We start from the raw sequence: 26,371 nt of genomic DNA, 5'->3' as shown, positions 1-26,371 counted from the left end.
GAGTACAGATTTATTTTGTTTTTTTCTCAAACCTCCCTCACTTTAAAAAAAAACAATTATATTGCTTCTCAGTTTTCTTGTATGGTTCCCTGGATGCTGAGTCTGATGCCATTCACGTCTGCTGCGCAACATATTTATATGGGGTTTTGTCACTTCAGCCTGCACTACCGTAGTGCACAAAAGACAATAGTCAATAGGAGTGTGGGGAAAAGTCTTATGGTTTCAAAAAGGAGGACTGAAATATTGTGGTTTGAGCCTGGTCAGCAGCCAAACACCACACAGCCACTCACTCCCCATTCTCTTCCAGCAATGAGAAGGGACAAATGAGCCAGGTTTGGGATTTGAGATAGGACTGGGAGGGGCAGATCACCCATTATGGTCATGAGCAAAAGGCAGACTTGTTAGGGGAAGAAAATAAGAACATACATTTATTACAGACACACAACACTTTGTAACAGAGTAGGGCAGTGAGAAGCATTGCCACCTCTTGAGAACACCTTCCCCCCACCCCTCCCTTCTTCCCAGGCTCAGCTCTGCTCCCGATATCTCTACCTCCTCCCCCAGCGGCGCAGGGGCAGGGAATGGGGGGTGCAGTCAGTGCTGCCAATTCCTCCATCTTTGGTGGGGGGAGTTTCTGGAACTTCTCCCCCTGCTCCATCGTGGTCCCCCTCCCACAGGAGACAGTCCTCCACAAACTTTCTCCGACATGAGTCCCTCCCGCGGGCCGCAGCATTCCCCACACTGCTCCAGTGTGGGACACCAATCTTCTCCAACTGGAGTCCCTCCCACGGCTGCAGCCCTTCCCGAGCTGCTCCGGTGTGGGACACCCCCGCATGCTGCAATCCTCCCAGTGCTGAATTACAGCAGTGGGGCTACCTTTTCCCATGAGACCCCGGCCTTATTCGGGCACAGCACCTTGATCATCTGAGCAGGAGCAACAGGCCACAAATCAATGTCTGCTCCACCGTAGATCTTCATGGGTGGCAGGGGGGGCCGCCCTGCCATCTCACCACAGGATACAGGGGGGTCTCTGCTCCGGCACACCTCCCCCCTCCTTTCTTCCTCCGTTCCCCCACTGACCTTGGTGTTCATGCAGCTGCAGCAACTCCTCCTCACAAGTCCCACTGCATGTCACCAGGTCCCTTCTAAATACGGTATCGCAGAGGCGCAGCTGATTGGCTCAGTTTTGGTGCAGAGGTGGAGCTGACTCGGAGCTGGGGGAGCTTTGAGAAGCTTCTCACAGGGGGCCACCCCTGTAGCCCCCTCCCCTGATACCGAAAAACCCCACCACTCACTCAAACCCAAGACAAATAATTAGGCAAGCTTACATTAATAATAGTACATGTACTTCTGAAATAGTAAATTCAAAGTGGTCATGTGTTTTGGCGTAACTGATACAAATAAAAGCTGGAAAGAATGTAGTCAATTAGTATTAGTCAAATACATACATTTGCTGAACTGTTTCTTGTTTTTTCCAAAGCTGTCATGTAAACAGCTATGGTGAACTTTGATTCACATTCTTGAAGTCAAATATGTGCCTACTGTTTTGCTGAATACAAATGAATTTCATGTTTTAATAAAATACTGCCTGTGTGAGGTCTGCAAATGGGATTGTTGAAACAGACTGAAACTGAATTAAATTAATTAATCGTATGGAGTACGTAGTAGACTTAATTTGAGAAAAGTTAGCTTGGTGAATTAGGAGCAGATGGTGATCACCTGAAGAATTACTTTGTATCCTGATTCTTACCCACTTGACTAACACTTAATTTTAGTGATTGACTCTGGAAAAGAAGATTTTATTAAGTAGGAAATAGCAAGTCTGTTGTCACTTGAACACACTGGGTTTTGAAAACTCAATATGGAGAAATGTTTTCTTGTTCTTTTAATTCAAATTGCCGCAAAATTTTCTCACAACAGTTTGTGATTGCATACTTCCCTCCCCCGTGCTTCCGTAAGTGAAATAAAAGAACTGCTGATTTTTTCAAACTGCTGTTCTACAGGCACTCCCCAAGATCCTGAGTCAAACTGCCCCAGCATTCTGCATGGGCAGCTGCAGCTTTGTAGTGGAAAAGTCCAAGGAATCAACAGCGCGAGTTGTTGTCTGGAGAGAGATAGGAGTACAAAGGAGCTATACAATGGAAAGCACGTTATGTGGATGTGACCAGGGCAAATATAAGGTAAGGAAATATATCAGTTTAACTGTTATGGCTTTATAATTTCTCCAGTTTGCGTTGGTATCTTGTTCTATAACCCCACTTGCTTGCTTGCTTTCAACTTTTGAAACTCACCTAAGATCTGTGTACATTAATGTTAGAGTGAAATTACATAATTTATGGTATTATCAATTGCATAACATCCTTCATCTGTCACTTAACCCTTTCCCCATAGTATGTTATGTTTACTGGCTGTTTTAACAAGATTGATATTAATTATTGCTTATAACATACATAGATGTCGGTAGTTAAAAAAAAAATCAGAACAATTCTTTCCAGTAAATGATTAAAATTGGGCAGTAATAAATACCAATACTAGAATTAAAATTTCCTTTACACACGGCAATTTCAGACTTTACCGTGGCACTTCATGGTTCTTCAGCAGATACCTAGTCGTGTCCCTTGCGGAATTTTCCTGTGTAGCTGCTGAAACAGGCTTATAAATCAAAATGCTTTTGTAGTAGGTTACCAGAAATACACATTACACATCTCTGAACTCATCATAGTTGTTTGACTTCTTGACTTAAAACTTGTTTTTAATTTATCTCCTTCAGAAGTGTTAACAGGGCTGGATATTTGAAAACAAAAGGTGGCCCTGTTTGTAGTTTCTCACTAGTAAAAAACTTACTTCGAAGAAAATATTCACAGGGAAAAAAGAACCACCATGTTAGCGTTTGATCTTCAACTCTCTGTTGTTGGGTTAAATTTAGCTGTAAATAAATTTAGCAAGTTTTAAAAATGAACATTCATGGAAGAAGTCGCAGTTTCCTCTGCTTGAAAATAGAGTTTAGGAGTGCTAATCAACAAAATGACCACAAGACTCAAATAAGGTTCTTGACAAAGAAGAGGATCAGAAGGCTGGGATCAAGGTGTGTGGGAGTGGGTCACGAACAAAAACCAAGAAGTTGGAACAAGGTATATTTAATTTATTAATGTATGTTCCAACACCCATGCTTATCTCCCTAGCCAGAAGGAAGACCAATATTTTGGTAGGGATTTCAGTAGGTCTGTAATCACTAAAAGAATGAGTTAACTTTGTCAAGTAACAAGAGAAGCATTCCTGCGGTTGGCAGAGCATCCCATTATTGTTCACGTGACATCATTATGGAGCTTTTAACTCATCCAACTTGCTTTTTTTGAAACTTATAGAATATTCTTATACATTAACCTTCATGGCTTTAGCAGTGTTGCTACAGAAAGTTCTTAAGAAAGGTGAATTGAAGATGCTTTGTGGTCAAATTTTCAAGATGCTTAACCTGCAAAGCTGTTCTTCAGTAAGGGAGGAAAAAGATGGCTGAATTCTGTGGAAAAATAATTTACTCAGAAGGGAAGCATTCTTCTATGTATTTTAAACTAACTGATGAGATCAATTTGCTGTTCTGTCATTCATTTCATTTGGAATAAAACAATTTGTGAGGTCTTAGTCATCCTCTGAATATACAGGAAGATTCTTCATTTTTTCTTCACTATGATAATGCTCAGACTTACTGAGAAATGTATCTAAAAGGCCAGGATGATTAGACAGAACAGGAAAAGAGCAACAGTTCTCCAGTGAGAAAGTCAAAGAGATGAAACAGCTCAACCTTTCTTTTTTGTGTGTGTGTGTGTAAGGAGTGGAGCCAATAACTCTGAATAAATTTGTGGTATAAATGAGGTGACATATTTCATAATATGTTATTTTAAAACACAGAGAGGAGTTGAACTGTAGAATTTCCTTCCCTTTCTACTTCACACCCCAAAAGACATGACAGATCTGAGGAACTGGACTGTGTATCATTTGAAGGTCTGAAGCACTTTTCCAGTCATCTTCTGGTTTGGTATCATCGCTGAATTTTGTTCAAAGCACAAAGAAGATTACTCAACAGTTCTGTACTTTGTGAAACAAATGCTGAGTCTTCGCTAAAGCTGGAAAATAACAGAACATCAAATTTTCTTTTTTTTTTTTTCTTTTTTTTTTTTTTTTTACTCAGACAATTGTGATACTAGACTATTTCCAGCCAGGAAGCTGTTGAACTAAAGTTAACAATTCTTTAGGATCCTTTGCGAAAGAGTTACCTCGGGAAAAAATCTTGTTTTAATTGCTTGCATGGGGTCTTTGTAGTGTATTGAGAATTAGTGCTGCAAATATTGCTCAGTCATCTGTGATTCAAGATACTAAAAGCAAACGTTCAGGTGAAAAGGTGCTCCAAGACCTACTATGAAGGATAATTAAGATGCCAGACGAGATAACAATTTCTTCGTTATTACAAAACACCTGAAAATTGAAATAAATCCCTATCCTGATTGGAGATTAATAAATTTGGGAGTATTGCTTAATCTTTAAGTTAATCAAAAAGATTTTATTACCTGGCAGTTTTATGATGTGCATTAAGAGAAGACTTTGGAAGATAAGGATTCAGTCAACAAACTTTGTCACTTACTGTGATTCTTCAGTCTCTAGTTCTTGAGTTCTCAAAAATGATCACATCTTTGTAGCCTCCACTGAATAAGAAAGAAGAGTGAGGTGGTATTTTACTGTCCAACTGACTTCTCCAAATCCTAGTATGGCTGTTTTCAATTAATGAAACTCATATTGAGGAATATTCTTCTCAACTTGAGGTCACAGTCTGTCTTGCATCTTTGCTTGCAGGAAGCAAAGCTCATCACCAAGACACTCTCTTCATGTGAAGGTATTTCATGACATGCTTAGTAAGGAAGACTTCAACCAGCTTACTGTTTAGAAGAAAGACAGATGTATAAAATGTAAAGAAAAAGGAATGAAATTCAGTGATTTTTTTTTTAAAAGCAGCTACTTCCAGATGGATCATGCTTAAAAGCAATGCTTATAAGATGTAAAGAACTCTTAACAGGTCACAGTCAACAACAGTTGAAGGTAATTAGAAGATCAAGAAGAGGAGTTTAATCAAGGCTTCTGTAAAAATGAACTTCACTTCAGGTCTCTTAATTAGGGCAACTGTCTATTACTATTTCCTGGAATAGACTTTGGGTCTCTTGTTTAATGGAAATTAAGAGATTTGGCTGATGGAAGAATAATAATGGATTAAGAACTATGGTATTTGGCAGCTGTGTGGTATTGCATTCTCCATTATGACTTGAAGAAATAGCAGAAGCAGATCTAGGCTTTGGCATGGGCATTTACTGCAAGTATGTAGACTGTTTAGTATAGTAAGTTCAAACTTTATCATCCAGGCACTTCAGTTATCCACCTCCAATCTGATCCATTTAGGTCTCTCTTTAGTTATATCCTCTTTCTGCTGTGCTGAAAATAGCAGCCACAGAACATGCACACGCTATTTATCTTTCTAACAATTGTCTTTGCACTTCCTTTCAAACTGTACTTTTGTCCTTTTTCAACTTAGAGACACCCCTATTATGCTGTCTATAAGGAATCTGCCAACTAACGGTAACTTCTTCAGCAACAGATGTAGACGATGATTGGAAAAGTTTCTGAATCAACAAGCTGTGCACATTAGTAATATGTGTAACAGTGAGATTACTGTTACCGTTCTTCCACTTCCGCATACTTGTTGCCTCTTGTCCTTAATGTTATTTTAATCTCTTTGGGGCAGGGACTGTGTCTTCCTGTGATTAGCGTAGTGGAGCCCCAGCTATGGTTGGGGTCTTCGAATGTTACTGACGTGCAAACAAATACAAAACAAAAACAAAAAATTGGCCTCTGTGGATAAGGTACTGCACTGGGAGTGAGGAGAACTGATTTCTGTTCCCAGCGGGGTCAGTGACATGCTGTGAGACACTGTGCAAATCGCTTCAACCCTCGCTGCCTCCATTTCTCCATCAGTAAAGTGAGGATAATTCTTCCTTTATTAATAAAGTGCTTTGAAACCTACAGCACAAAAGCATTATAAAAGAGGTAAGTAGTATTACTATTCACAATAATACTCAAATATCCAACTCTTGTTCACTGCTAACAGGTTTCTGTACCATTCGACTGGAGGATGGCACTGTTCAGAGTGGTGGATAGAGCTTTATCTTTCTTGTTACTAAAAAGCACTTTGTTTATGAAGACTACTAAGGAAAAAAAAGAACTCCCTAGAAAAATAAAATCAGACTTTCCATTTATTAAGTGTGCATATGTTCAAAACAGAAGTACATGAAGGATGTGTGGACTGTACCATTTCTGGAGCAACATAACACTTTCTCATAAAGCTTGCATTTTAAAATACAGTGTCAATATGGCAACATATACAAAGCTTTTGTGTGTGTTTTTTAGCTTTTAGTGAAAAAAATTCCTACTCTATTCTTTTGCATCATGCATTTTCCTACTTGATGACTTAGCTTACCACCAAGACTTGGTTCTTCTGCTTACCTGCTTGTTTTTTCAAAAATCCTTTTTAACTACAGTTTACCTTAAGAGGCGTAGAAGATTCAAACTAAGATCCTTTTAAATTCTTCTGAGATGCAGAAATTACTAAGGGGGAGATTGACTTGGGCTGTGCCATTGAATTTGTTAGTGTATATACAGTCAGTACTGGCCAATTCCATAAGTGTTGAGAGTCACTCTGGAATATCATTCTCTTTTCATAAAGTAGTTGAGGTTAGAGGCTGTGTCCCTACATAGTGCACTGCTGGCTAAATTAAAGATGTAGAATTATCTGATGGAAGGCTTCATCACATGTAAACTTGGAGAATATTACATAAGTTCTACATCCTAAATACTCTTTGCAGAGGAAGATGCCTTGGTATATCATTCCAGGTAGAAAACAGCAGTGGCTTTTGATACTTTATGTTTGTTGCTTTTAAGTACTAGATGTGTGAATAAATGCTTTCAGAATGAACACATGTAGCCTCTAATTTATAGGAGGGGAAGAGATGTTTGTGTCATGGAGTAACTTTGTTGCCTTAAATAGTCTTATTTGTGTGTCAGAACATAGCAACGAATTTGATTGCAGCTACGATATGAATTCACTAATTTTTTTCATTTTTCTCTTGCTAAGTGTTTACAGTTCTTATTTGTTCTGTCTTTAGAGAGAGTGTCTTAAGTAAAATAATGAAATGTGTTTTAAATAGTAATTATGCAGTATGTGTGTGTCCATCTGCAAGTACCTATTTTGTATTTTTAAATCTTATTTTTAAATTAGGGATTGCAGATAGGGACAAGAGAACTGGAGGAGATGGGAGCTAAGTTCTGTGTTGGCTTATTGCGTTTAAAAAGAATGGCCTCACCTTTGGAATACAATCTGCCTTCTAGTCTGTTGGATATTGAAAATGAGCTGGTTGAGTCAAGCTGTAAAGTGACAAGGTAATACACATTTTATTACATTTACTTTTTCTTTTTCCCCCTCAAGAAAAATTGCTTCCACTCATCAAAAATAATGTTGATGTGTTGTGACCTGTTAGTGTAACAATAATCTGAATATACTGGAGACCTATTGTGTAATTCACTTGAATCAAACTTTTAAAGAGAACAATGAATACAGAGTTAGACTTTGTCACATTTGTTGCTGGGATAAACAGTAGCAATTTTAATGTAATTGAGAGGTTATTCTGTGCAGTAAAGCTCAGTAGGTCTTAGGTCTCAGTTGTCTCTTTGTGAGAATCTTTTTTTTTTTTTTTAATTACTGGCTACAGTATTAAAAATGTATTTAGACAGACTTAAAGTATATGAGTGAAAGCACTGTAAGAGCTGTAAGTTATTCTCTGAAACTTTAACTTTTGAAAGTTTGACACAGTTTGGAAGAAGCTTTTTCTACTTATAGTCTGGCTGTAAGGCAGTTTCACTTGACGGCTATTATGGATGGCCTCTAAACAACAGTCTTTCATCAGGGGCACGTGTTTCTTTCTTGAGTTCCTTGTGTGCATTGGTCCAGCATGTTGAACTTCAAAATTTAATAACGTTACATCTATTTATCATACTTTCCAGTTTTTAAAAGTTTTAATTTTTATTTGCTGCTCCTATTATATGTAATGAAACTATAAGTTTTTTCTCATCCATAAGTGTTATACTGTTGTTAAATTTATAAGAACTAAGCTTCAGTATAAATGTATCTCTCTGAAAACTAAACCTCAGTTACAGCATTTTGAATCAAGATGTGGTTGTAAGTAATTAATTACCAGGGTGGCATTGAAAAACAGCCCCAGATTTCCACATAACTTTATCTTAGTTGCCTCAGACACAGAATCTGTATTTTATATTGTCTCTCTGGAGAAAGTTAGCATCCCAGTTCATAGGTAGTTCGTGGCTGTACTTTGAAAAAAAATTAGGTGCTGGATTTCTCAGTTTGTTCATGTTACTCATCAACAAAGAAATGTCATACATTAATCACTCCCCATGGTATCTGCCAGAGAGCTAAAGACTAGTAGGATGGGATAAAAAAGGGTGAGGAGTCATGTACCAGCCAGCCTTCTGACATACTGTCAAGTCCCACCTGTGGAGAGAGGGGAGCAACTAGTATTCGCAGATCCCCTCAGTATGGATTAATGTGAGATAGCACTCAAGGTCTGTACGTAGACATCAACTTTAATGAGGACATAGAGCAAACATTCTGTAAATGCTGGCAATTCCATGATTTTATCTACCTAAGCTATGCGGCTTTATGGGAAACCAAGGCAGGCCTTTAACACATTAGCAACTTTAGGAGAAAAGAGAAAGAAATAGAGAGGAAGAAAGATAGAGGGAGAGATAGAAAGATCAACAGTTCTGAATCAAGTATTGGACCTGCCAACGGGGGCTTTGGTGGAGAGAGAGAGGGTGACTCCCTCTCTAGACTCACATGTGCCCCTATTTATTGGTTTCAGTTCCTGGACCCTTGGAACCTTCTCTTGCCCCAGTTCCAGGAGTGGCTGAGACACCAGTCAAATCAAGAGAGGTGACACCAGCCCCCTCCCCATGACTAAACTTCTGGTCCCACCTCTCAGGGCATTGCCTCAGCTTACAGTATGGTCACTTGGGGCTCGTCCCTTACACATGCCACTTTGTATGAACACATGCACAAAAAATCCAGTTCTAAAGACATTTGAAGGAAGTGAATAAAAAGATTCTATAGTTCTTGACCTTCTTTACAAAGTAGTGGGGGTTATGCTTTACCACTCTGGTTAAGGTTTTAAGTGATCCGCAAACTGTAGACAGTTAGGTGCAATTGTGGTAAAGAAGTAGAAAGCAGTTGTCTGGATTAAATGTTGATGTTACCTTAAACTAAGAGGAGGATTACTGCTTTCTAATATTTCTGAAACTTTCAATAGATCAGCACAATCATTTATTGAGAGAGAATTTCTTGTTTTGGTGAAACTAACCTTTACAGTAAAGGTAACAGTTACAGTCCTGATTCTGGAATAGGATTTCTGTAGTTAGGCTGTAAACAAGTTGGTCAGCTTCTTTGAAAGTATGTACAAGCATAAACATAATCCTGGATTTAATGGTTCTTCTATTTTGGAATTTTAAGCACATTGTTTATGATGGGTATGAAAAGTGCCTCCAGTGAGAAACACCTCCATTGTTACTGCTTTGTATATGATAGCAAACTCGAGTAATGCTGGATGAGAAAAAGAACAAATGGGAAGGTGAATTGTTCTGATGTTATGAAATAAAGCAAATCCTGAAGAGAGGGATATGAATAGATACATGTATTTTTAACTTCCTTCTCCTGCTAAAATACTTCATTAATCCAGCTAGCTCTAGAAAAACTATTACATACCAAAATGAATTGCATGTGAAGTACAACCATGCTGGGGGCAGGTGGAAAACTGCCTCTGGCTTGATTTATATTTTGTTGGTGGGAGCAAGGGGCACGGGGACTGGTTGGTTGGTATTTTCAGAAAATCCAGTATAAAAGGCTTACTACTGCAAAAATGCAATGTAGTTGGCTTGGCACATGTGAACATAAATGAAAAATAATGAGGCTTATAATAAGGTTAATATTACTGAGACTGTACATGGAAGTGGTTAATATCTTGTTGTGTGAGGACGGTAACTGGTACTCAGGAACTTCAAAAAACGGGAAGGTTTGGTCTCTGTCCCAAAAGACCAGGTCATGAAGATCACAAAAGTAATTGTACTGCAAGGTAAAATTTTAAGTTGGAGAGAGATCATTCAATATCTCCATTCAGTGTTTTGAAACTGAATTAGTATATAGGAAAAAAAAAAAAAAATTCTCCCCTAACCATGACCTTTGAGTGTTACACAATTACAGATGGTGACAGGTAGTAGCCAAATGCTTCTGCACTAATGAAATTAAGGCAGTGAAACAAACAGATTCTGTGCATGTTAGAGTTACGATTTTTATGACACAAGGGACAGTGACATAAATATTGAGCTTTATTCAAGAAATCTGTTAAAAACTGTTTTTCTAATGTATGATGGCTTTGTTTCTTAAATTTATTAAATGTGAATCTATCAAATGTAAATCTACTTTAATAGCACTAAAATAGTAAAATATGTAGCAAGAAGTGAGAAGATAGGTACCTTGCTCTCAGTGTTCATTTAGCAATTCTGTATATCTGTGTGAGAATCTATGCTGGAAAAACTAAGCATGTAAATTCCAGCAACTTAACCTTAAAATGTGGCATTATGGCTGAAATATGTTGTGTATTTCTACCTGACTGTCCATATGATCTGACCCCATCTTTAAAGTGATTTGGTAATCATAGTTATTTATACAGAGATTTGTTTCATTTTGTTCAGTGGAAATGCTTTTTATTTTAAAAGTGGGAGTGGAATCAGACACTTAACAGGGAATATTGCTCAGAGAAAAGTGCAAACTGTACTGCTGTCAGTGTCACTACTAGAACGTTGACCTAATATCACACAATTCCTTTTTTCAAGTGTGAATTTTCTTAAACTTTGTAACCAGAGCAGCCTTGTGTAGATCCACTGATTTGTCTGTACATACTGATGCATCATCAAACAGATTTGTTTAACTGAAGTTACCTAAGCAATCATCTCTAATTAAAAACATTGAAAAATATTTAAGTACATAATACTTAGGCTGGCAAAATGTTCCTCTAGTAAATCTAGAACAATATGACTAGATATTTTTTTTTTTTAAATTATAATTATAGTATCTTTCTGAGACAAGAATGACCCATCTCTATGTATCATAATAGGAATTTGCCATCTGGATAACTGGGCAGACTCCTCTTTATTTTGATAGCTGTGCTGTGTGCCATAGAAGCCATGTACATGCATCATTTTTGCCTAAGCAGGAAACTATAATTTTGTTCACAGTACCTCTACTATAAGCAATAAAAGTGCCTTATAATCTTTTCTGTTTACACATTATCTTCTTTCATTCTTTGCTAAAGGGATTAATACTGCCATAGGTAGAACTAAGAGGTAGTCTGGTTTTTGTTTCCAGAGGCTCAGAAGCTGAGTTCTGCTGTATACCTTAGGTCATCAGACTCGGAAATTACTTGGAAAAGTCTGTCAAGAGCAGAACAATTTTATTCTGCTCCCCAACAAATATATCCATATGACAATTGGGCCAGATATCCTTGGGGTCCAAGTTTCCTGTCTTTGGTAGCACTCACGGCATGTCTTGTCAGGAAGTTCAAAAACCCGTATTGATGATGACACTCAAGGGGGAAGTCTCATGTTAATTATTTTTAGGGACTGGCTTCTATTCAGAACTAAACACATACTGTAAAACAGGTTTTAGTTTGAGGTCAGCTCTTTTATGAGATAATAGAGGTACCATGTTCCTCTATACTGGATATTATTTAAAATGCATTTTAATATAATAGACTTTTTAAAAATTAATTTGATTGAAATCCACTTTGTACTGTCTCAGAAAGTACAGGATGAAGTTGTAATAGATAGGTATTGGTGGGATCTTTCCTTCTCCTCAAAAAAAAAAAAACCCAAAAAAAAACATCCAAAGAAAAGTGTGCTTCAGCATGGATTTTCCCCTGGTCTTTCTTAGGGGCTTTTTTGGAGGGTGGGAGTAGGTTGCATTTAAGCAGTATTCTAGTATGATCCCTGAACAAGTTTTCAAGGCTATGCTGTATTTCCCTGGTACAGTGAAAAAGAAGTCTGGGCACTGCCTCAAGATGTTCCAGTTCATTCAGATGCCATAATCATAATTTTTCTTGTGATCTTAGGGGTGTGAGGCACTCCAGAACAATTTGCTAGAAGGCTACAACTAATTTACATAGGTAGGGTGAGTACCAGCTCCTAGCAACCCCTCTAACAAGGCTCAGCAAACTCTTGAGCTCTTCTTTTCCCACTTACCAGTCCAAAGATAATGAAATGTAGAGAAGCCCATGGTTGGTGTCTCTAGGTGCTGTCACAACTGAAGCACAGAGGAGTTAGGCTCCCTAGCTGTATGAGACCTTGGTGCTGCTTGGAGGAAAAGTTCGCTTGGTAGGGTCTTCTTTCTGCCCCTCCCCCCCCCCCCCGCCCAGTAAGGATTTGGCTACTTTTCTGTGCAGCAGAAGCCACTCTCTTTGTAACTAACATGAAGTAGATTTTAATTTATTTTTTTCTACTTCTTAGTGCTTTAAAAACTAGATTATTATCAACACCCCTTGAAACCTGTGTGCCAAATCTGTGCAATATGCTGTCCATTTGTCCTTTGATTCAATCCTTATATCCAAAGTGCTGAAGTTTTAGTGTTCCTGTATGGTTCTAGACAAGGTACTGAAAATACCTATCAGCTGAGGTATCTATCTATTTATTCACTGGAGTGCTGGAAATATACAAAGAGCCTCTGTTGAATAAAATTTATAAAGCTAATTTCTGTTTCTCTTCAGAGGCAGGCATGGGTCAGAAGATAGTCACACTGTTCCTTGCTTTATACACCCAGACTTCCATTCCCATTATTCTGTAATAATAAAAGTACTGCTTATACTTTCCTCATACTGACATGATTCACAGCTCATAACTTACCATTAGAGATGAATGAGAAGCTACCTACAGAAAATACAGGTAAAAAATTCATGAATAAGAAGTATAAAAGAAAGTAGTTTTTACACAGCTGTAATGTCCCTGTAACGTTGGAGTAGAGCAATGAATAAGACTGTAGTTATTTCCTTTATATTTTGGATATTACTGGTATTACTGTTTACAAAACCACAATTTTAATGCTTTAGAGAAGCAGGCAAATGTAATCATTCAAGTCTAAACACACAGAAGCACTGCTTTTATTTTTTTGCAAATGATTTTGAGGTTTTTTCAAATTCTTTTTAGGTTTACTGGTTATACTTACAATGACCAAGTAAATGCTAATATTTTAAAACATACCTCCAGTATTGCATTACATAAGCTCAGTTTCCATGAGTTCATTTTGAACCATGTCTGAAACATATTTGACATAAGAAAAATAAAGCAATAAGTAGATTTATTTCCCTCTGGCAGTGCACTTTAACATTTTAAGTGATGAATTAAACACTTTATTTTTCTTTAATTATGTCAGACCCATTTGCCAATGTTTTCCCCACCAGTTCCAAATGGAAAAGATTAGACTAAATGTAATACCAATCTTGTAGTAAGAATTATAGTTGTTATGCTGACAGGTTTGACAGGGTCTGTATGCAATGAAAGAAAAACACATGACTGCAGTCGTAACTGTTGGGACTTACTGGAATTGTCCTTTGCACAATAACTTGACCTCTTTGGGGAAATTCTAGTAATTTTATTGATTGTTTTGAGGCTCATTGCTGTATTCTAGACATGGTGTATTTTTGTTTGTTAATTTGATTTCATTTTAGCAGAGAAGCAGACAGCTTTTGGGACCCAGCGTGTGTAGAAAATGGTAGAAAAAGTAGACTGCCAAAAGCAGCTGTGGGAAAGAAAAATTCTGATGCAAAATCTATTTCTGGTACTTAATCTTACACTTGAGAAAAGAGGTCAGACTGGTGGGGCAAGGAGTGATGGGTACATGCAGTGAGAACGTGTCCAAGATGTTCTTGCAAATGGTCTCTCTCTGGGTTGCCGAAGGAAAGTGGATTTGTCCTACCCTATTTCCCTCACCCTTAACAACTCTTAAACTTTGCCAATAGATTTGCATACTTGTAATCTCCTTCACCTAGGGGTAAAAGTTTTTTCTTTCCTACTCTCCTGCAGCATTTGAGCTTTTCTCAGTGTTTCTTCCAGTACCTTAGAGTACAACTTAGTTAAAAAAAAAGGTATCTTATGCTGCAACTTCTATCCTGTTTGTCTTTTTCAGAAGGTTGGAGGAAAAGCTATCAAAGATGAGACCCAGGATTTCACTGGTGGGCTTAGTGGCAGTGCCCATGCACCTCTAGCCAGCTACCTGTGGCCTGAGTGAAAGTAACTGCTTTTAATTCTGTGTAGACTGTATCATCAGAGTACTGTTTGTCTTCTCTATGGCAAAATAAGGAAACTAGTTGTCTAGGAAAAAAAAAAAAAGCGGGGGGGGGATGAAGGAGGGAAGCATGATGAACAGATTATATTTTCTTCATACCATTTTTCAAGCTTTTCTTCCACTCCCAATAGTATGATCCAAACATTAGTGTGGGCTACAGTCAATGATTGTTGAATCCAACTAATACAATCCAGTTTTGAGTTTTACAAAACGTGTTTCAGGGTCACAGAACAGAGAGTGTCAAGATTACTTTTTATTATTCTGTGGAGTAAAATTTTGTAACTCTAAAAGTGGGGATATTTAAAACAAGACTTAAATGGGATTTGGATACCCAGCTTCCTACGGCTTAAATAAGAGTTGGACAAGTTATTCTCTTTAGACTTGGAAATTCCCTTGAGGAAATACTGCTTCTGCAGAGGACAGCACATGTACCTGCATGTGTGACGTTGCCTACTGTAGCAGCATTGCTGATCCCTAGAAGAGAATATAGACCCTAAAGGGAAATTAAAAGTCTGGAGAAATTATTCCTTTGTGATATTTCCTGATTCTCTTTCTGCTCTAAAATTTTCTCTTCCCTAGCAGTGCAGTTTTAAAAGGAATCATTAGTTCTTCAGATTTTTCTCTCCTTCCTTTCCCAACTCCCCAAGTAGCTGCAACTCTACATAATTTGGCAGGGAATATTTCTTAATCTTTTCTTCCAAAGTTTTAAAATATATACACTTCCCCTGCAGTCTCAGAAAACTTCTGATCTCCATGGGGTTGAAATTGGTAATAGTTGTGTCTGGCTTGTGGATTAATTTCTCTGTAATTGAGTCATATGGATAATGAAAAATCCAAGTATATCTTTTGAGGGACAAATAAAATTTTAGTTTGAAAAAAATATACCATGTTAGTGAATAGGTTTATTTTTTAATATGTTTGGAGTGTTAATTTAAATAAGAAAAAAACATAGTAAGGTATTGTCATTTAAAAAACAGTAATTATAATACGCTTTATAAGTCGTATTCATTCCTAAGTTCAGTGTATTCAGTGACAGGTGATGATGTAGAAAATACTCTTTTTTAAATGGAAGGGATATTCTTAAAGTTCTTCATAAACATGAAGACCACAGTATTGTATCAGGTATATTGATCAGGTATTTAGGAGTTCATCTTTTTACCCATAAAATGTTATTTAAGTAAAATCTGCAAAACTTCAGGTTTTCATATAGTATTCTCTTTTGACTGCCATGACTTCAAAGAAAATGCACAGATTATGTCATCCCTTACATTACAGAACTGTAGTTGTGTGATAAACAACCTCTGCTAACCTGAGAAAAAAAATTATTTCCTTTTAACAGGAAAAGCTGGAGGTGTAGGGGTAGAGGAAGAGGGATTATTGAGCAAGTTAATTAGAAACAGCCCAGGGGAAAAGTTAGGAAATTAAAACCCATAGAATCAGCATGGTGGCAGCTAAAAATATATTGTCACAAGATATGCTGAGGGTGGGGAGCAGCGGGGAGGCAAATACAGGATTTGATTAAACAGTAAGAGATTTTTTCAGGTGTTTTGATCTCACAGAAATCAAACGAGGGAGGGGAGTCCCTCACACTCTTCCCCTGCTCCAGCGTGGGGGTCCCTCTCACGGGAGACAGTCCCTCCCACGGGCTGCAGCCCTTCCCGAGCTGCTCCGGCGTGGGACACCCCCGCACGCTGCAATCCTCCCAGCGCTGAATTACAGCAGCGGGGGCTGCTTCCCGTTGTCCTGGCCTCCCTCGGGTGCAGCTGCCTGCTCCGTGGGCCGCAGGTCGGCATCTGCTCCACCGCGGACCTCTGTGGGCGGCAGGGGGCAAGGCCCTGCCCTCTCACCACGGGCTGCGGCGGCGTGCACCAGCACACGCACCCCCTCCTTCCTCCTCCTTTCTTCCGCTGACCTCAGGTTTGCATAGGTGTCTTCCACACAGCTCCTCCTCACAAGTCCCAACCCCCTCCCAGCTTCCCCTTCTTAAATACGTTCTCACAGAGATGCAGACACCACTGCTAATTGGCTCGGCCTTGGTGCAGAGGTGAGGCTGACTCAGAGCTGGGGGAGCTTCCAGAAGCTTCTCACAGGGGGCCACTCCTACAGTCCCCTCCTCTGTTACCAAAAAACCCCCACCACGCACACAAACCCAGCACAGCATTCATGCAAACTTTTAGAATAAAGATTGCTGGAAAGTTAATATACTGTTTACAGTTGCTACACCAAAAGAAAACATGCCATGGGAAAGCAAATGTACGTGAGTAGAATGTGATGCAGGTTTTTCCTTTGAGTGTAGAAAGTACTCAGATACCGTTTTGTGAGGAATGAAGACTCAAGGAAGGGAAAGTGAAAAATTAATATAATCATCATATTTATTTTCAGTAATAAATGATTGAGAAGTCATGGCGCATTGTCCTGGAGGGTAGTAGGAAGCTAAGATTATTATGAGGCAGATTTCAGAGCCAGTTTTTACATTGAAGGTTTATGTAGCTTTGAAAATGAGATCTGTTCATCTATTCTAACAGTACGTTTCTTGAATAGAGAAAGGAATTTATGGTGTTGATTTTTATTTTATTTAATGGGTAATATATATAATTAAATAGTTATATTAATTAAAATAATTAAAAGGGAAAAGCATCCCTCAGTTTTGAATGAGAATTCTGCATGTACACTTGCCAGAGCAAATGTCTAAAATGTGTAACATCAGACACGGTAACTAAGGCTGTGCACAGTGACTGCATTTCTAGAAGTTAGTGGCGTGCCTACATGTTTACACATCTGTGAATAAGTGAAATAAATTTATACAAATGTAACAAAAATATAATTGAATACATGCACCTGTGTGTCTTTCAAGACAATATAAAATAGGACATATTCTGTGAACTGACAAGCCACTTGAAGAGGTGTAGTAAGTATGTGGTTTGCTTGTTTGTCCAGTTCTGTTTTTTCCTTAAAACAGATTTTGTTGGTTGCTTTTTTTTCTTTTTTTTTTTTAGCTAGATCAACTATGTGAGTTTAATTTCCAAATAATGACACTTATTAAAAAGAGTGGATAGAATTTTTTCAGAGCTTTACTAGTCTATATTATACCTCACTAACATGAATTTTTGTAAATGCCTACTGTAATGCATTAACATCCCACTGTCAGTGGTTAATAAAATATTTGTCATTGACATAGCTCATGGTAATTTTCTGTTTCAGTATTCAGAATTATTAGTTAATATTGGGCCAACATTCGGATTTAATAATTCCATTTCCTGTGAATTGAATTACACAGTCAATCCTGCAATTGCAGTGTGGATTCCTTACATATGAAAGCTAACAAATCAATATCTGTGTTAAGTGATTAGAAGCAGAAGCTCCAAAAAAGCTGTGCACTTGTTGGAATACGATATATTTGGTGAAGTTCCTTTTGTTTTGTTCTTTAAATAAATGAAACATTTAAACATCTTTTTCCCCCCAACTTTTTTTTTCCTTAGAAGTGTTAGTAGGTAATGACTTCCTAGGGTGGAAAGTGTCACAGGACAAAAGCACAGAAAAATTGTATTCCTTTGCTGGTTCTACCACAGGTTCTTCATGGACAGCATGTGTCCTCATGGTATGTAGGTTCCCCACTTGTAAAATGAAAGAAGCATCTTAGCAAAGAAACTGGTACAGGTTATTTTCATCACTTTTTGACTCTCCTAAATGGAAGCAATTTTGTTTTAAACACCCAGTTTGTTAACCAACATGGTGGGTTGTTGCCCTAGTTACAGCTTAAATAACCTTTAAAAGTATTTAGTTTTGTGGAGAATTCCTTTTTGCATGGTTTAATGAATACAAGCCTGTTTAGTGAACCATGATACAGATTGTTTTAAATGTAAATCCAGAGACCGTGACTGCACTGAATTTTTGATAATTTATTTTCCTATTCCTTTAGGTCTTCTGTCATTTTTTTCTCTAAGCTAGGACTAACAATTCTTACTTGTTCTTCACCCAGTATTTGAATTAACTATCAACAGCACAATGAATAGAGATTGCACTGCAGATTTCAGGTGGTCCACTTAAGTTCCTAAAAAGCCTTTAGAAAGAAGCAGTGACTAATCCTTTTAATTATAAAGCCACAGCTAAATTAGGCTGTTGTGTGCCTTAAGACAAAAATTCATCAAAATTAATATGCAAACATTTCTACAAGTACCTTGTGGTCTTTCTCAGTAAGAACATTCTCACTGTTATGTATGAGTTCTGTATGATTTGATTATTAGGTAAAATGCATTACAAAACCTTCTTAGGACTTCATCTGAATATAAAATTACTTATGAAATATTTAGGAATACTTAGTGCTTTTAAACAGATAGCTTTTTATGTCCCAAGGGAGGGTAGTAAAACTGGGTCTGGAAAACACTTTTTTTCCTTCTTCTTCCCACCCTCATCTTCCCCCCTGTCCTAGGGAGGTGAGAGGATGAGAAAGTTGTATTTTAACCTTTCTCCAGTTAACACTAAAGGTGTTAGTCCTCTTATTCTTGGAGGCCATTAGTTAAGGGCATAGAGCATTCTGTGGGCAGCGGCTCAGTTCTTTAAATCCACTGCCTCTGATTTGCAAAGCTTAACATACAAATTACAAGTTTTAACTGCATGCCAGTGTGTGAGGACCTGATATGAGTCAAGTGATTCATATGGGAACTTAATCTTAGTTGTGGGCGTAAACGTGACTCCTTGTTTTGTCATCTCTGATCCATACAGTGTAACTGCTCACAGTGCTTTTCAGTAAAATGTGTGTTTTAATAAAATACAGAGGTTTCCCAACTGAATTTTTAGACTCTCATCTGTTTTTTTGTTTTGTTTATACTCTATAGCAACTGCTGTTTCTTTATGTAGTTGTATCCTTCTGCAACAACTTCTGATACTGCCATAATTGTATGAAGTTCTTACAGGCCATTAGTGTAGGTCTATAATGTGTAGCTAATTTGTCATGGCACATTTGAATAACGAGTTGCGTATGACTGACTGATTAATTCAGGGTCTTACAAACATGGTTTTGGCTCCCAGTTGTTTTATGTGCAATTAAAAAATTAATCCTGTTTCATGTAAACTGCTCCTTTCCTGAGGTAATTTTTGCATTGTTGTATGTCAGGATAGGCACAGGGCATGGTCTGAGTGTATTGTTCCAAGTAAAACTTTTAACACGATTCATGCAACTTCTTGTTCATTATAGCCCCACTACATACGTTTTGGATGAAGATGAGCCTCGCTTCCTTGAAGAAGTTGATTACAGCGCAGAGAGTAATGATGATCAAGACATTGACTTAGCTGATAATGCAGGTGATTATGAGGCAACTAATCAAGAAGATGGACTTTCAGACTCAGATTCAACAAGGATACTCCTTTCTTGAACCATCTGTGCAGCAAGTAACAGGAAATAAACTGTCTTGGATTTTTTCAGTCAAATACTTCCTTGCTTTTGGCTACCAAGGGGATATTATTAAGGAAACACAAATCATAGAATTATCATAGAATAGTTTGGGTTGGAGGGGGCCTTAAAAATAATCGTAGTTCCAATCTCCCTGCCATGGGCAGGGACACCTTCCACTAGACCAGGTTGCTCAAAGCCCCGTCCAACCTGGCCTTGAACACTTCCAGGGAGGGGGCAGCCACAGCTTCTCTGGGCAACTTGTTCCAGTGTCTCACCACCCTCACAGTAAAGAATTTCTTCCTTCTATCTAATCTAAATCAACCCTTTTTCAGTATAAAACCATTACCCCTACTATCACTACACTCCCTGATAAATGTCCCTCCCCATCTTTCCTGTAGCACCCTTTAAGTACTGGAAGGCCACTATAAGGTCTTCCTGGAACCTTCTCTCAGCTGAACAACCCCAACTCTCTCAGCCTGTCCTCATAAGGGAGGTGCTCCAGCCCCCTGATCATCTTCGTGGCATCCTCTGCACCTGCTTGAGCAGGTCCATGTCCTTCTGATGTTGGAGGCCCCAGAACTGGACACAGCACTGCAGGTGTGGTATCACAAGCTCAGAGTAGAGGAGGAGAATCACCTCCCTCAACCTGCTGGCCATGCTTCTCTTGATGCAGCCCAGGATATAGTTGGCTTTCTGAGCTGCCAGCGCACGTTGCTGGCTCATAGTCAGTTTTCCATCCACTATTACTCCCAAGTCCTCCTCCACAGGGGGCTGCTCTCAATCCAGCCTGTATTTGTGTTTGGGATTGCCTTGACCTACGTGGAGGACCTTGCACTTGACCTTGTTGAACTTCATGAGGTTTGCACAGGCCCACCTCTCAAGGCTGCCAAGGTCCCTCTGGATGGCATCCCTTCCCTCCGGCGTGTCGATAGCACCACACAGCTCGGTGTCATCGGCAAACTTGCTGAGGGTGCACTCGATCCCACTGTCCATGTCCCCAGCAAAGATGTTAAGCAGTGCTGGTCCCAACACCAACCCCTGAGGAATGCCACTTGTCACTGCTCTTCACTTGACATAGACCACAACTCTTTGAGTGCAACCACTCATCCAATTCCTTACCCGTTGAGTGGTCTATCCATCAAATCCATGTCTCTCCATTTTAGAGACAGGGATGTTGTGAGGGACGGTGGCAAATGCTTTGCAGAAGTCCAGGTTGATGAACATCAGTTGCTTTTCCTTTATCCACCAGTGTTGTAACCCCATCATAGAAGGCCACCACGATTTACCCTTAGTGAAGGCACGTTGGCTGTCACCAATCACCTCCTTATTTTCCATGTGCCCTAGCATAGTTTCCAGGAGGATCCACTCCACGATTTTACCAGGCACAGAGGTGAGACTGACTGGCTTGTAGTTTCCTGGGTCTTCCTTTTTTCCCCTTTTAAAATGGGGGTCATGTCTCCCCTTTTCCAGTCAGTGGGAACTTCACCAGACTGCCACAACTTCTCAAATATAATGGATAATGGCTTAGCCACTTCATCTGCTAGTTCCCTTAGTACCTGTGGATGCATCTCATCAGGTCCCACTGACTTGTGCACCTTCAGGTTCCTTAGATCGTCTCAAACCTGAACTTCTACAGTGGGTGGTTCTTCATTCTCCCAGTCCACACCATTGTCTTCTGCTTCTTGGGTGGTGTGGCTGGAATACTTGCCACTGAAGACCAAGGCAAAAAAGTCATTGAGTACCTCAGCCTTCTCCATAACACTGTTTCCTTCCAGAGAGGGCCCACATTTTCCCTAGTCTTCCTTTTATCACCAGTCTACCTATAGTAGCTTTTCTTGTTGCCCTTGACATCTCTGGCCAGATTTAATTCTATCTGGGCTCTGACCTTCCTAACCTGATCCCTGGCTCCTTGGGGAGTTTCTCTGTATTCCTCCTGGGCTGCCTGTCCTTGCTTTCACCCTCAGTAGGCTTCCTTTTTGTGTTTGAGGTTGCCAGGAGCTCCTTGTTCATCCATGCAGGCTCCTGGCATTCTTACCTGACTTCCTCTCTGCCAGGATGCATTGCTACTGATCTTGGAGGAGGTGATCCTTGAATATTAACCAGTTTTCTTGGGCCTCTTTTTCCTCCAGGTCTTTATGCCATGCTATAGCTGGGGCCTGCCTAAGTCAAGGACAATAAATTTTTCCAATTTCCAATAAATTGGCATTTCTTTAAGAAGTTCTGTGTTTCCTTCTAGCACTAAGTAGATAAGTTTATTTACTGGTTCATTTTCTACTGAATAGCACCGCATGGCATTTTGTGTCCTTAAACTCTGTCTTCAGAAAAACGGATTATAATTTATGGTGTGTCAGAGTACAGAAACTAATTATTTGTGGTACGGTTGTTTGAGTTGCTTCCTGAGAAATACATATGTACAGATTTTCTAAATTAATTTGTGTATGTGTGTGTATATGCGCGTGTGTATAACTGAGGTGAAGAGGTTATTTTTCAACATTATTTGAAAGATATTTGATTGTGTTTGAAGTAATGTAATGCCTGCTCTGGAAGCATTCAATAATTACTAAATTAAAAATGAAAATGTGATGTATGAATTGTTGCACTTGTTTCTTGCTTCTGAGGATTATATGGTTTTGCCACCCCATACTAGGTGAAAATATATGATACCTGTTCATAGTTCAGGAATTTTGCACAGTGACCGATGCAGCCTGTGTGCTTACAAGAACTATACACTTGTTTAAAACACTTTCACATAAAATAGGCATGGTTTAGTATGAAGAGGGTTTTTTTTAAAAGTGTACACATGAGTACAAGAAGTGGTTAGATATGTACACTGTATGCACGTTCAGCTACCCAGTTGCTCAATTTTTCCTGTTCAATATGCGCTTGGTTAAAAAGAGTTCACTTTACTGGGGACACATTAACGATACAACCAATTCAAATGCTTTAAGAGGGAAAGTGCATTTAGGTTTAAACATCTTTTGCCTGGTCTCAGTCCAGTGGTAAACCTGCTGTGAGAAGACTGGACTGTAACTTCCCGAGGTCTCTTCCAGCCTGAATAATGGTTCTATGATTCTACATGTTTCATGTTTAAAGTCAAGATGTCAGGCATGGGATTTACACTCTTCATCTTCTCCTGTCATCTACTAATTCTTACTGCAACTTGCCTCTGCTTAGAATAAGATCTAATAGAGAATTCAGGTGTACCCTGTTGTTTACAGAACTGACATGTTTTGCAATGAAAAATATTTTTCCAAAAGTATTTTTACTTTATGACCCAGTTGTGGCATTCATTTTCTGCTGCATGTGCAAGGGCTTTAAGAGCATGAAAAATAACACTTCTAAGTTACAGCAAGTTTTTAACTGATGAGAACTTTGTGTATGTTTACTGTTGCAAACAAAATCGTATTTTGGAAGGGGAGGATGTCTGCGGTAGAAGGATTAAAAAAAAAAACCCCAAAACTTAAGATAATCAATTGTATCAATGATTCTCAGTCAGGAGATGCATTTTCACCAGGATCTGCTGTTTCAAATATAGCATTGTTTGGTTATGGTTATGCCTGTCCATACCATCCTGATTCTGAAACTGGGGAAGGGTTTTTGATCCCACATGATATGGTACTGTATTTTTGTTTAAAGGCTTACATTTATATTAATAATTATGCAGTTTTGAGATATAAGGGTATAATGGAAACATTTACATTCTTGTCCATTTATAAGTTTTTAATGAAAATTATCATTCCTTGTGTCCTGTGAACTACATACTGTAAATAAAAAAGTTTGTTTAATACCCTATTGAAGAGGAGCCCTCTGCATTGAAACTGTAGAGGAATTTGGGAATCTGCCAAACAGAAGGATTAACCTTGCAACAGAACTTGAACTATCTACATGTCTGCCCAGTGAGAGCAGTGCAGAATGCTCATATTGCTGTGTCAGTCTTATATTAGTTATCTGCATAAACAGCTTCTCGTAAGTCTCTTAAGGACTCATACTTCAGTACCTTACATAAATAATTTTGACTTGAATTTCAGGGGTTGAAGGATGCCACATGTTAGTTAACCCTATTGTGCACTTTGCCTTAGTTTTCATATGAATCTGTGTTAATCCTGGAATACTATTTTCATACTACAAGCAAAACTAGAAATTTACTTCATCTGTTTAGAAAGAATTGTGTCTTAGTATTACAAAATCATCTTTCCATCATGAGTAAATATGCATATATGTTCTTCTTATGTCTTCTACAGCTTTAAGTCTGTGCAAAGGAGGAGTTATGAATGATGGCTCAGGATAACAGGCACTTTCCTAAAACAATAATGATGTGTTTATACATTAGATTCTAATGCACTTGTGCATTGCGTTAGATGTATGTGTTTGATTATATGAGATGACATTCTGGCAGCTGTGGGTCTGAACTTCTACGAGTGCAGTTCTGATGCAAGAGTGCAACTTTGTCCTTGTCTTACACATTGTTGAAAATGCAAAGGCCGTCACCTCTTACACCTTTTGCGGCACTTCTTAACATGCCTTCTGAAAGGCAGAGTCTCCACGCGTGCTCACAGGGATGCCAGCTCATGGGAGGAATTGCCTCAGTGGTGGCTGCTTCACAGGGTTTATCCCTTCCCAACTACATGTTGCCATTGTTGCAGCGGTGTTGGTAGACACATGCTGGTATCCCCCTTTTACCTGTTTTGGTGTGAAGTCTGGTGTTTAGCTGAAAACGGAATAGCTGAGGCTTGAGCACATGCTCCATGCTGTTACTGTGGCATTCACCCCAAAGAAGTGGGCAGAATGGATAGGAAATAATGGCAGCTTCTTGATCTGTCACAAATCAGTTGTCTAGCAAGGCCTGACCCAAACAATTGACTGTCTTTACTTTATGCATTGGCATTCCAATGTGTTTCTGATTTTAAATGAAGCTCTTTACTATAAATATGTCACGTTCTATATAGGAAAATAAGATATTCTTATATCTTTTTTCAGTAATAACAACAAATAAGATTATAAGCAATAATTATATCTGTGTTATTATTTACCGTCTTGCTTCTAAGTAATTGCTGGATGATCAATTACTTTATTCCCTTTCCAGGTATAATTCAAGTTGCAGCACAAATTTTGTTTTTCTGTCTTCACTGGTGACATCCTCTAGTGTAACATAACTTACAGCTAAGACTGCAGTTTGTTGCCAGAATCTTGCCTGGTCATTTTTGCAGGTGGATTGCTTTATCATCCTGACTTATGAGGGAGAACTAGTTTGAATCTCAAATAAGACTGCAGTAACAGTAAACACTGTTCACAAAATGCAAAAATTCAAGGTTTCAGATAGTTTCTGTTGTAATGCTGTGATAGATATAATTGTGGCAGTGTTATTATGCATGCCCCAAATAACTACACTTATTAATGAAGAATACATAATAAAGAATTAATTACAGTCACTTTGCTTCCTTATTATTGTTTAATAATGTTTACAGGATTTCTCATCATAGCATTTGCAGCAATATACCTATCTATAAGAATTGGGGTGTGCTTAGCATTTCATAAAGGAGGGTATTTTTGTTCTTTTTCAAGTTAATGTATGTGTGTTGAAGGCTTAGAGTACCATTTGCATATTAATAGACTGAATTATAACTCTCTTAAAAAGCTTAATACTCATCAGTGTATGTAAAACAAATGAAGACTTTGGATGAACCACAGTAAGGGCCATTGCAGAGCACACAGAAGAGGAGAGTCTCTGGTGAGAGTCTTTCCCTCCTACACAGCTAATAGATTTTTCATCTGATCCAGGAAAGGCACAAGTTTTTTTCCTCAATGAGTCATCCCTTTAAAATTCAACTCAGACTGCAGTTGAGGACTAAGTTATTTTTACTATTTATTATTTTGCAGTAACAATTATAAGATTTGAGCCAATTTTTTGAAGGAGAGTTTAAGATAAAAGCAGATCTCCTACTTGTGTGGAGCTGTCTGAAAAGAGCAAGTGGTTACAAGGACTCATCAATGTCACTTTTGCAAATACATAGGCAGTTTACTTAACTACATCTGTCGTGTTAGTTTAAGTTGGAACAACTTCCTTCACAAGCTCTGTTGTCCAAACTGTTACAGAGTGTAGAAAAGTCACAGTGACTCTTAAATTAGTCTAAGGATATCTTTCTTTGATCTTAATGTTTCTAAGGTCATCAGGTTGTAAAGCATTTGAGATGTGACCTTGCATCTTATTTGCTTAAATAAACTAACTGTAGATTGCTTTGAAAGAAGAGCTTCAAAATATGAAATGCTAAACAGCTTTGACACCTAGTAAAGAATACATTATCTTAAATTATGGATGGCTTTGCTATTTTTAATAGTATCATATAGACAATTTGTTTAGTCCCTGTAAAATGCTTCATAACTATGAAACACACCCTCTTAATTCTTCTGTTATTAGAAAAAGTTAGGTGCAATTACGTCTTTTTTTTTTTTTTTTGTAAGAAGCATAATACTGTTAGTGCAGCTTT

General features: G+C 38.4%; 1 protein-coding gene across 9 annotated transcripts in view; it reads left to right on the top strand.

The window, feature by feature from the left end:
• Positions 1 to 20,132, top strand: part of AGTPBP1 (ATP/GTP binding carboxypeptidase 1) — a 65,170-nt gene extending 45,038 nt beyond the window's left edge. For 6 of the 9 annotated variants that reach the window (XM_042787833.1, XM_042787834.1, XM_042787838.1 and 3 more), the window contains exons 25-27: positions 2,004 to 2,180; positions 7,316 to 7,476; positions 19,689 to 20,132. In XM_042787833.1, coding sequence (XP_042643767.1) covers positions 2,004 to 2,180; positions 7,316 to 7,476; positions 19,689 to 19,866 — 516 coding nt within the window. In that variant the 3' untranslated portion in view covers positions 19,867 to 20,132. Of the gene's footprint in view, positions 1 to 2,003; positions 2,181 to 5,903; positions 6,088 to 7,315; positions 7,477 to 14,335; positions 14,439 to 19,688 lie in introns of those variants that run through there. The other 3 variants (XR_006164860.1, XM_042787839.1, XM_042787840.1) reach the window with 3 other exon arrangements.
• Positions 20,133 to 26,371: the final 6,239 nt, after the last annotated feature.

This window comes from Tyto alba, unplaced genomic scaffold, assembly GCF_018691265.1.
Source record: "Tyto alba isolate M040663 unplaced genomic scaffold, T.alba_DEE_v4.0 Super-Scaffold_13, whole genome shotgun sequence".
Lineage (NCBI taxonomy): Eukaryota > Metazoa > Chordata > Aves > Strigiformes > Tytonidae > Tyto > Tyto alba.
The sequence above is the reverse complement of the archived record's forward strand: the minus strand, read 5'-3'. Positions and strand labels throughout refer to the sequence as shown.